This window comes from Diospyros lotus, chromosome 12 (genome assembly GCF_014633365.1).
Source record: "Diospyros lotus cultivar Yz01 chromosome 12, ASM1463336v1, whole genome shotgun sequence".
Taxonomy (NCBI): Eukaryota; Viridiplantae; Streptophyta; class Magnoliopsida; order Ericales; family Ebenaceae; genus Diospyros; species Diospyros lotus.
The window spans coordinates 17549049-17561615 of record NC_068349.1 but is presented as its reverse complement, the minus strand read 5'-3'; the positions used below and the strand labels follow the sequence as shown (position 1 = coordinate 17561615).

Genomic DNA, 12567 nt, shown 5'->3' with positions numbered 1-12567 from the left:
GCAAGCCCATCTTTAATTCATGCTCATCGATCACGCAACAACCTACCAAGGCCTTATGAACTAATAGTTGATTGGGCACATGATATTCAAAGCCCTTTGTGGGTAAGTTGTATTTTTTCACTATGTTTTGGACACTCTCTCTACCAAGTGTCAAATGGTCCTTTGTTTAATTGTTAGGAAGACCCTCAATCCCTCTTACCTTCTTGGACCTTTCAAATCTAGTTACTTATACCTCTTCCGACTCCTCAACCCTTTGTTCAAGTAGAAGGAAAGAAACCTCAACTTCTTTCAAGTTTCCTATCCTCAACCTTTTTAGGGCCATATCCTACAGACTCTTTACTAGAGCTATAAGTATTCCCTAAGCTTACTAGGTTATGTTCCTAGATTCCTTCCAAGCTCACATTGACGTTTTATTTAAAGTTTTCGAGAGTCGCTAGAAGAAGAAATACCTACATTAAGAGAGGCAAAAACTAGATGGATGGTAGACTACTAAGCATAAGGAACAAGCACCAACCATCGAACGGAAGATGCATATCATAAGCTGCATTTTCCTCTCCCTAACAATGAATTTACAAGTTAAGGAAATGAATCAAGGAGGGGAAAACAAGGATTTATAGTCCAATCTCGACCATTGCCCTAAAAATTTATGATGTGTCATAATTCTAAGCGTTCATTGTAATACCCAAAAAATTTGGATTAGTTGAAAATAAGTGTTTTATTAGAAAAACGAATTTTCAAGGAAGATTGGTAACTAAATAATCCAAAAAATTGACCGAATCGACTGTAGGGAGTGCCCTGGAGCCGAGATGCCAAAGAAAAATGATATGATCGTGATGAGTATTTTGAGGCATGATTTATAACATCGAAAGAGATGAGATCGAGGACAGTTTTTGGTACAACTAAAATGCAGCTGCCAATTAGGCTACAATATTGAATTGTTATAGACAATTTCCGGAAAGTCAATGGAAGCTTGAGGGGGCTTCAATTTTTCATGAGGAACAACTCTTCAGAGGTTTCAGGAAGAAACAGATGGGTTTAGGGCTAAAACGAAGATTCGAGCCTAAGTGTAGTTTTCTGAAATTGCTAGAGGGAGATCTAAACGATGATTTTTTGGAATCTTTAAGAGTCAAATGAATGTTTTAGGACATGAGGACCTTAAGGGAATTATGAAATGTTGAGGGGTTAAGTGAAAATGGGACAAAGTGAGAAACCTAAAACTTGGAGGGGTCAAAGTGCAAAATTAGCAAAGTTTGGCCATAGGATTCGATCAACCCACCGAAAGTTGCCGAACGACCATCTGGAGCACCAGGGCTGCATGAGCGATGGTTGAGGAGCAGCTTTTGTAAAGGAAGATTTGACAAAAGCCATTGTAGTGGCTGGAAATTGAGAAAAAACCGACCAAAAGTTTGGTCAGTTGGTCATGCGCCTGCAACTTGGTTTGGTGGTCGGATGAGGGTGCTTTAAGGCTGATCTAGGGGAGGCAGGAACTCCTAAGGCATCGGGTAAGGCGTCTAAGGGCATTTGGGTGCCTGATTTTGCCTATAAATAGGCGTTAATGAAGGCAAAAAATGGGAGAGTTTTTGGCTTCAAATCGGCAAGGCTTTTGAACGAATTAGCGTTCCAAATTAAGGGGCTTTTGAAGCCCATGAGATATAGAAGCATTCTAGTGAAAATGAGGTAATTTGGTTGAGGTTTGAAGGTGATTTGAAGGTCGTCGGAGATGAGAGGCGGATGGTCGATCCGAGGCTTTAAGCCTCCGGTTGGACATGCTCTGATACTCTGTTCATGCTCTAAGGGGTGCCAAAATGATCGAATGAATGAGGGCTTTCGAGGGGTGGAGTTAGCTCAGATCGCCGGAGAAAACGACCGGCGCTTGCCGGTCACGCGAGCCACTCACCCTAGGCATGTGAGGGCGCGTGGCTGGTCCGAAAAATTTGAAAAAAATCTTGAAAAATTCAAAAAAATGTTTTATCGATGTTCGTGCAAAAAGTTTTGAAGTTTAGATTCTCGATGTCTCAATTTTAGCATCAATGAGTCTCGTTTTCCGTGAAAATGCACCATCCGGGTAAGTCCAGTATTTTTTTTCTTGAAGTTCATTGGATATTATGAATTATTGTGGAAATAGATTTGAGGAAATGGTCCCAAGGTATTTATTGGGATTTTTAGAAGGAAAAATGAAGGAAAATAGGAAGAAAATGGAATATTGAGATATTTAGTGATAAAATATCATTTTTATGATTGAGGTGATCGAGATGATGTGATTGGTGCAACTTTTGAGAGTTGGCACGAAAATCGAGGTTGGGCACACATATCCAAGCAATGCACGCTTTTCGAGATGTCTTGATCTTTGGGCAAAAGGTGAATAATTTTATCCTAAACATGGTTTTGTGAGTGGTTTTCTCACAAGAACTTATATTTATGATATGATTGCTTATATGCATGCTATTTATGAATGCAATGTTCATTTTGTCATATTGCATTGGAAGTCGTGATATTTGCATGGCACGATATTATTGTCATATTGATATTTGTGCATGGGAATGAGATGTCGCTCTTAGAGTGTAGCCATAATTCTCCTAAGGTAATGATGGAATAACGTTAGGCTTATTCTGCAGAGATTCGGGATTTGCCTAGGATTCCATGCCGGGCTGGTGGGCTTGAGTAGTTACATTAAGGGCAAATGTTGTTCATGTTATTGCATCATGCATTCGTATATATATGTTTTTAGACATTCACTAGAAGTTTCATCTTCTAATGGGTTATACCCTTAGAACATTCAACGTTCTAGTTGAGACTTGCAACTTAGGCAAGGAGCAGGTTGAGATATGATGGCACGTGATGGCGTGGCTGATGGATTCAGCAGGAGGTCCTGGAAATTTGTCTATCCGGATACGTTTTAGCTTATGCCTTAATGAATTGAGTAGGGGTGTTCAAAAAATCCGCTGGACCGCGGTTTTCGGCCGAACCGAACTGAGCCGGATAGAACTGGCCGGTTTTTTGAATGTGTGATTCGGTTCGGTTTGGAAATCTACCAAACCGCAAACCGTGCGGTTTGGCAAACCGGCGGTTCGATTTAAAACCGAACCGCCCAAGTATATATATAATATAATTAAAAAAAATAAAAAATAAAAAAATAAAATGGCTAGGGCCGGGCGTCATCGGCCTCTTTCATTCCTCTCATCTTTCTCTCCCCTTTCCCCCAAACCCTAACCCGAGCCCACCCACCCACCGCAGTCTCTCTCCCCTTGGACCTTCGGATCGTCGGCGATCAGCGCCAACCTACTAGCGAGTGGCGACCCCCACGTCGCAGGCTCTGGTCACACTTCGCAGCAGACCAGACGCTCATCTTGACGTCACCACCGTTGCCTCGCAGTAGTTCGACTCCGAGCATTTCATCTCTTTCTTCCCCCATCATTTTCGATAGCCGATTCCCCGGTTGCTGGTATCACCTCTTGACACCGTCGTTGCCTTGCAGCAGTCCTGTCGCCTTCTTCCCCCTTTTCGATCGCCGATTTGCCGGTTGAGGTAGACTCTCTCCACATTATATTGAATGTTTTAGGTAGATTAAATTATTAGTATTCAGGTTGCTAGAGGATTGTTCATAAGTCTTGGGCCGACAGAATAAGTTGGGTTGAACAGAATAGAAACCATCTTTGTCCAAGACTAGAACTAGGGGAGATGGCTATTGTGTTTCAATAACAACTAATTTTAGTGTAATTTTAATTAATATATTTAATAACGTAAATAATTCTAGTGTAATTTTAATTTAATCTAATTAATGTACTTTAAATGCTTTAGGATGAATTTTATATAGGTGTTATGACTTTAGAGATTGTCAAACACTTGTGTATATTACACAGCCAATTTCGACTTCTTAATTACATTTCTTGACTGCAATTATATTAATAGAGCTAGATTGAGGACCTGACCTAAAGGCGCAGGAAAAAACGTTAATTACCCGACTTGAATGGATGTTTTGCAGTATGAGGGAGTTCCATAATTAATTAGTAGCTTTAATCTATAGATTACAGAATTCTTATCCTTAATTTGGTGTACAGTCTGCAATAATATGGTCATGTTGACACATGCCTACATTTGTATTATTATTATTATTATAGCCTATATTTGCATTAATAGAATTGATTTTCATCTGATTTATAATTTTTCAAATAATATATATATATATATATATCATCAAAATAATGTGAAATGAGATTGTGTAGAATGTATATATTTAGCCAAATTTGTTTTTGATTAATTAATAGCATCCAAATAGATAATCTTATTCTAATATAAACTTTAATTTGGTTGAATTTTCTGTTTGTAGAACATCACTTTACATTAAAAAAAGAAAAATCACACTTATGATCAGAATGTTCCATAATTATAGAATGTCTCCATTCCATTATTCAATAACATCACTTTTTTTTCTATAGGTATTTTGTAAACTTATCATTTCCCTATATAAATAATCCTTGCAAATCCTTTATGAAGCTGCATGTTGCTGTGTTGAATGTCTAGTGCCTTATTTAAATTCAATTTCCAGCGTAACTAATTTTCTCTTAAGTTCTTGATTTTTGAATACATGCATACCCTAGTAACACTACAAGAATTTCGGGATTTAGCGACGGAATATTTCTGTCGTGAAATCCAAAAATCCGTCGCAAAATGTATTTAGCGACGGATTAGCGACGGACATTTTCCGTCGCTAAAGTCTGCGTCGCTAATTTTTTTTTGCGACGGATCCGTCGCTATATTAGCGACGTCTTAGCGACGGAAATATTTCCGTCGCTAAGTTTATTTTTTAAAAAATTGCAACGGAAAATTCCGTCGCGAGATTTTAGGAAAAAATAAATTTTTTTTTATATTTTTAGTAGCGACGGTAAATTCCGTCGCTATTATTGTAAAAAAATAAAATATTTACAATATAGAGACGGAATATTCCGTCGCTAAAAAAAATAAGAATTTTTTATTTTTTTAAAAGTGCGACGGAAAGATTCCGTCGCAATTTTTTTTAAAAAAAAATAAGAAATTCTTTTTTATTAGCGACGGAATATTCCGTCGCTATTATTTTTAAAAAATAAAATATTTAAATATATCAGCGACGGAATATTCCGTCGCTAATAAAAAAGAATTTCTCATTTTTTTAAAAATATTGCGACGGAATATTCCGTCGCAATTTTGTAAAAAATAAGAAATTCTTTTTTATTAGCGACGGAATTTTCCGTCTCTAGTAGTTTTGGAATTTTTTTAAATTAATTATAGCGACGGAAAATTCCGTCGCTATAAGTTTAAGAATTTTTATAGAATTAATTATAGCGACGGAATGTTCCGTCGTTGAAGTAAATTAAAAAAATTAAAAAAATATATTAAAAATTTACTGCGACGGAATAATTCCGTCGCAATATATTAATTTTTTTTTTAAAATTTTAGCGACACAATTTATTTCCGTCGCTAAAAGTTATATATTTTTTAATTTTAAAATTTATTTATAATTATTTATTAAACAAATTATATAAAAATTCTAAAATTTATATTTATAATATAAAAATTAATATTCAAACAAAATACTAATAATTGTCTATTACATGCTAATATAATTGTCTGATACATACCAACCGTTACATAAAAATAACTACAAAAACTAATCATCTAAATCATCATCAACATTAGGTGAGTTAGGTTGATGAGTCGATTGTGGCTGAGAAGAAGAAGAAGAAGGAACAATACCGCGAGTAGATGCAGTAAGTTGTTCAATCAAAAATCGCATCTCAAACATCTGTCGTCGAACATCGCTCAGCTCATGAGCCTGCGAATTTATCTGCTCCGCCTGCGAATTTATTTGCTCTGCTTGTGAATTTATTTGCTCCGCCTGCGAATTTATCTGCTCCGACTGCACTTTTAATTTCTCTGTCATTTCTTGTATAACTGGGTTTTCATTAAGACCAAATGAGACAGAGGATGAGCTACCAACGTCAGAAAATTTTGATTGGGATAAAGATCCCGTGCCATAAATCCTCTTCTTCTTATTTTTCCCCCCGGCAGCCTGGATGAATATCTGATCACAATCTGGCTGCTGAGGCTCCTCAGACCCTTCATTTGGTTGAGTTGCCTGCTCTAACAACTGTCCATACATTTCCTACAACAGTTTAATGAAGAAAATAAAATAAATCAATTATGAATATTAAAGTTTATGTTAATTATAAAAATAATATTACTTACAATTAAAAAAAACTTACAGCGACACTCGAAGAACGTCTGTCGACATACACCATCTGTCCTTCCTCAGTTTTTTTAGAATGAGTTCGTTCAAACAATTCAATCAGTGTAGGCTCTCTCCCAAACTCATGTGTCTAAAAAAACAAATGATATAAAATTAACCATATTAATAAAAAAAAAATATTAACAAATTAAATAAATTAAATTTCTCACCATTCGTCTTTTATGCTCTGCTGAAGATATAGAACCCCCAGTATGGCGGGAAGGACCAGCCCCAAGGCCACCTGTCTCACTCAAACGGTTTAGCGATGCTTATGCAGACCTTTTCTTGAAAGCTTCATCTTGTTCCCATTTCTGCATCCAGCTATCCCAAACATCATCTGGCACAAAGATTGGTTTTCCATTGGCATGCCACTTACGAATGTTGTCGATATATCGTTTCGCTGCTTTTTGTGCCCACTCTCTTCTCACTAATGCATCAATTGTAGGATCCCACTGAAAATTTTTCTGTAAAAAAAAAAAAAAAGATTAAATAATTTAAACATTTCTACATTAATAGTTAAAATATATATATATTATTAATTTGAATTTAATACCGCAAATTCATCCCAATACAAGCCCTTTGTCTCCGAAGGCACTTCTTTCCAAACATGACCTTCCTTATGAAGACGTTTCTTGAAGATTGTCGATATAATATGGGAGATATTTATTGTACGACAAAAGATGCTCCTATATACAAATAATAATAATTAGTATAAAAATTAATACATGTCATAATGTAAAAAAAAATTAAAAAAATTAAAGTTACCCATCGCCATCTTGCTCTATAACATGTAATGGTTCGGATGTAAAATGACTGGCAGTCGAATGAGATGATGGATGTACTGGTGACTCTGCAGGAAGGGTCGGTGAAGAAGCAACTGCAGGGGTAGCAACAGGAGATACTGATGGGAGGGAGGCCGGTGAAATATCCCCCGAAATATGTGGTGCTGCAGTAGATGAGGTGGAAGCAGCAGTAGACCCAGACGAGTTAGGTCTAGAACCACTGCGTCCTGCACGATATCGTCCTCTAACACCTGTCATCTATATATATATATATATATATTATAACGAAAATGCCGTCAAAATTTTTTCCCGCCCATTTTCACTTTCTATTTCGATATTTTATTATATTTTATTTATTTTTTTCTTACCCAAAATCAATTTTTTATAAATCATTAATTAAATATAGGTTTGTGTTAAACGTGTAGTTCTTGAAACCTGTAGATGGTTTTTTTCATAATTAAATAATGTTTGGAGAATGTATAAACATGTTGGTATATGAAGAGGTAAGATATAATCAATATTATTAATTTTTAAATATTAACATAAAATTTTAATTAAAATAATTTACAAAAAAATAAGATTTTTTTTAAATCGACAAAAATCTTGAGATATCAGGTAATACCGCCAAATACCGACTACCAAGTAATTTTTTTAAAAAAATAAATTTAATTTTTTATTTTATTTCCTATAAATTACCTCTCATTCTCTCTCAATAAAGCCACTATTCAAAACTTTAAAACCCTTAATTAATTTCAGAACCATGCAAAAAAAATACAAATCTTATATATGTTTAAGTTATTACTTAATTTTGAAAAATAATTAGTTTGTAGGTTATGTTAAATTAGTTATTTAGGTAAAATTGAATTATTTTTAATAAATTATTTAAGTTATTTTGACAAAATTAATATTTGTATATGCTATTTATATTTATCATATGTTGTCATGTTTTTTTTAAAAAATTTATTATATTTTATATTTTAATTATTTATGTTACTAATTTATTATATGTTGTCATATTATTTATTATTTTGTATAAACTATTTATATTTATCATATGTTAAATTAGTTATTAGTTTGTGAAAAATGTGTAGTTCTTGAAATTTGTATACTGTAGATAGAATTTATGATTGTGAGGTTGCTAATTTTAAATAAATTCAATATATATGAACTTTCGTGCATCGCACAGGAGGTGAACTAGTACCTATAATGAAATAAATCAATTAACAAAATCAATATCATTAATAATTAAACATAAGTATTTAAATCATAAAATTCACCTCTAATCACTATCATATAAGTCTACATCCGTGTCATTAGATTCTAAGTCATCATCAGAATCTAATTGAAGAACTTGTTCATCCTCTGATTCAGAGTCATATTCAGAGTCTGATCGCAAAACTTGCTCATCATACGATTCAGATTTATCTTCAGAATCAGATCTCAAAACTTGCTCATCATTCAACTCTGGAGCTTCATCAAATTCTGATTCCATAACTGGCTCATCATTTAAATCAGCGTGGTCACCATCATTCACTGTCTCAAGGATTTGGGCATCATCAACTGCGATATCGTGTAGTTCCACGTCATCCTCTTGGTAAGGCAACGCTTCACGTGGAAGGGTCGCCTCTTGATTATTAAAAGATTGTGGAACCTCTACTATGAACCTTGGTTTGACTTTTGTTACAACCAACCAATCGCTTTTGTTACGCCTCAAGCTTGGATATTCACAAAAATATACTTGAATCGCTTGAGAAGCTAATACAAATTGCTCGTTTGTATTCCATTTCTTCTTTTCATTGACCTCGACGATCTTATATGCATGATGAATCTTCACCCCCTCGTTCAAAGTTGGAATAAACCAATCGCCCTTGAACAATACAACTTTCTTGAATGACGATACTGAAGGATACTCGAGCTCGACAATCTCTGTTATCCGACCATAATAGTCCTTCTCGGGATCATCGTAGTTGGATCCTTTAACGCACATGCCACTATTCATAGTGCCTTTATTCGAACCATGGCTAATCGTGTGAAATTTAAATCCATTAACAAAGCAGCCAGGGTACGTTGTAACAGTGTTAAAAGGTCCTTTTGCGAGATCCCTTATGTATGAATTGGTCACATTGTTCGTAGGATCGCGAGCCTATTAAATAAGACAGATATATAAGAAATAATTATATAAGAAATTGAGTGGAATTAATATTTTAATTAATCAACTCACATAATTATTGAACCAAGAAGGGAATTCCTTATTTGTTAATTGTTCAATGATGTGGTCGCCAATGCCGAGATTACGTTGCCTTAGCTCAGCATCGTAAATTCTTGAAAAATTAAAAAGAAAAATGAAAATAACTACATTAGACTATTCAATGTAAATATAATTTAAAAATTAACAACAATTAATTAGTAAAATCTTACTGCAGATACGGCTCAACTTCTGGACAATTCATCAAAATATATCTGTGTGCAACATCATATTCTTCACCGAATAACATTCGTGACTTTTTACATCCAAATGGTCGACAAGGATGCTTGAAAATTGATAACTTCCCCTCCTGGTCATCCCTTTCATTTACAACACCAGCATCGTTGCGCGGCACTCGTGTATGCCTTGTAACAACATGGTCCTCAAAGTAATGAGAACACAACAATGACGCTTCTTCCACAACGTATGAATTAGAAATAGAGCCTTCCACTCGAGCTTTATTTCTAACTGTTTTCTTCAACTTTCCAAGGTATCTATATAAAATGTATATAGTAATTAGATAAGTGAACTACAAAATAAATATGTTTCTTATAAAATAGGAAAAAAAAATTATCAATCTAATAAATAGTACCTTTCAAACGGATACATCCATCGATATTGAACTGGACCTGCTATCCTTGCTTCATAAGCCAAATGGATTGGAAGATGCTCCATAGAGTCAAAGAAACTTGGAGGGAATATGAGCTCCAACTTACACAAAGTGATGGGGATGTCGTTCTCTAATTTCATCATATGCTCACTTTTAATAGTGGTCGATGTCAAATCTTTGAAGAAAAGACTCAACTCAGTCAATGCCTCCCATACTTTTTGCGGTAGTAATTCTCGAAATGCAACGGGCACCAACCTTTGCATGAACACATGACAATCATGACTTTTCATCCCAAACAACTTAAGCTTCTTTGTGTCAACACATCTAGCCATGTTCGACACATACCCATCAGGAAATTTTAAATTTTTTACCCACGCACACAGGACGGCTTTTTCTTTCTTGTTCAGAGTAAAAGTTGATTGAGTAATGCGGCGACAATATTGATTCAACTCTTCTCTCGACTTTACTGTGTCCTTAGTTTTGCCTGGTACATTCATCACTGTATTGAACACATTTTCGAACACGTTTTTCTCTATATGCATAACATCCAAGTTGTGTCGAATAAGTTGAGTTTTCCAATAAGGCAAATCCCAAAAAATGCTCTTACTCTTCCAACCACTACCATGACTGTTATCTGCATTAGTCTGTGCAGCATTTGGTTGTGTCGCATTCACTAAACCCAACTCGTCCAAGGAAGCAAGTATCTCAGGTCCAGACAGTACAGGAGGTGGTGTTTTTTTTACCAAAGTATTTTTGCGAAATCCATACCTATTCCGTCGATACGGATGATCTTGATGCAAGAATTTTCGATGGTTATCAAACCATGAAATCTTTCTACTCTTTGACAGGTAAAATGCGTCCGAGTGAATCGTGCAATAAGGACATGCCAGCTTTCCTGCCGTGCTATACCCCGAGAGCATTGAATATGCAGGAAAATCACTAATGGTCCACATCAAAGCCGCTCTCAGTTGGAAATTTTGTTTCAATGAGATATCATATGCATGCACACCAACATCCCACAAATGTTTCAACTCTGCAATAAGGGGTTGTAAGAAAACATCAAGTTTTGCCTTAGGATTCTCTGGTCCTGGCACTAGCACCGTTAAGAACATTGTTGTATCCTTCATACACATCCAGGGTGGTAAATTATACACCGTGACAATGACAGGCCAACAAGAATATTGCTTCCCAGATTGACCAAACGGCTGAAACCCATCAGTACAAAGACCAAGTCTGACATTCCTTTTCTCGGCAGCAAATTCCCTATGAGTCTGGTTAAAATGAATCCACGCAGGGGAATCCGACGGATGACGCATGACGCCATCTTCGACCACATGATCTGCGTGCCACCTCATTTCTGCTGCTGTTGAATTGGATGCATACAATCTCAAAAGCCGATGAGTTAAAGGAAAATAATGCATCTTCTTATAAGGAACACAAGTTTTTTGTCGTTTACTACTGTCAGCTTGATCAACTTGCTTGTACCGATTCTCATGACAAAACTTGCATACTGTTAAATCACTGTCATCACCCCAAAAAATCATACAGTTATTTCTACAACAATCAATTTTCTCAACAGGAAGGCCTAACCCTCGAACCAGTTTTTTAGTACTGTAAAAATTATCAATCACCGTATTAGGTTCAGGAAGAACCTCCTTAAGTAATTCACAAAGTTGATTAAATCCCCTCTCAGATAGATGGTGTTCTGACTTAAAGCTAAGCAATCTAGAAACAAGCGACAACTGCGAATGCTTTTGACAACCAGGATATAACTCTTTTTTTGCAGCACTAAGCATGTCATAGAATGCTTGAGCTTCCGGATTTGGAGGTTCCTCCTCCATATTCGGATTGAAATCAGGCCCGGCAGCATCCATTACCATAGTCTCAAATAAATTGCTTGGCTCTGCTTCAAGCGTTGATGCTGAGTAAGACATATCGACCGAATCTACCGTAGCAATAACTTCCCCATGAAGTGTCCACTCATAATACCCTGGCATGAAACCTTTGGTGAGCAAGTGACTTGTCACGGTATCCTGGTCACGAAAAGCCGTGTTCCTACACTTTGGTTGATTACAAGGACATTTAATCTTATTCCCATCCATCCACTCTGGTTGACTCTTAGCAAAATTAACAAACTTCTCAACACCCTTGATAAATTCCGTAGAAACATAACCATCCTCCTTACGCCTGATATACATCCACTGACGATCTGATCTCATTTTTTTCCTGTACCATTAAATAATAAAAAATTACTAAATTATAATTATAATATTTTTTTATTTGAGTTATTTTAATATTATTCCACTGAACTACTCCTTATAACTCCCCCTTAAAATTTGAAGGTTAGGACCTATCCCATCCGGAAATGAATCGTGATATGACCACTAGCGGACGCATTTACTCACGATACGAAATTTCGGCAGCATCTCAGCACAGTTCTCCAGATGCACGATAAAGATTATGTGTTGATTCATACAAGTTAAACTCAATTTGAGTCAATTGCATAAATCAAAACATATTCCTATATGCAACCGGAGAACAACAAGAAATGCTACTGAATTTTCGTACCATGCATGAGTAAATTAATGCGTATTTGCTGGGCACACAACACGACACCAAATTTCCAGATTGTCCAACTGGACAATTCAGTGATGTCCTCGCTCCATCG

At 35.8% G+C, this 12567-nt stretch overlaps 1 protein-coding gene across 1 annotated transcript; it reads right to left on the bottom strand.

Annotated features, from left to right (window-relative positions):
• Positions 1 to 8323: 8323 nt before the first annotated feature.
• Positions 8324 to 12097, bottom strand: LOC127787535 (uncharacterized). Its single transcript, XM_052315594.1, has 4 exons — positions 9882 to 12097; positions 9463 to 9783; positions 9266 to 9365; positions 8324 to 9187 (listed from the first exon to the last, which is right to left on the bottom strand). The coding sequence occupies exons 1-4, from the start codon at positions 12095 to 12097 to the stop codon at positions 8324 to 8326; spliced, it is 3501 nt and encodes a 1166-aa protein (XP_052171554.1).
• Between the last annotated feature and the right edge of the window lie 470 nt (positions 12098 to 12567).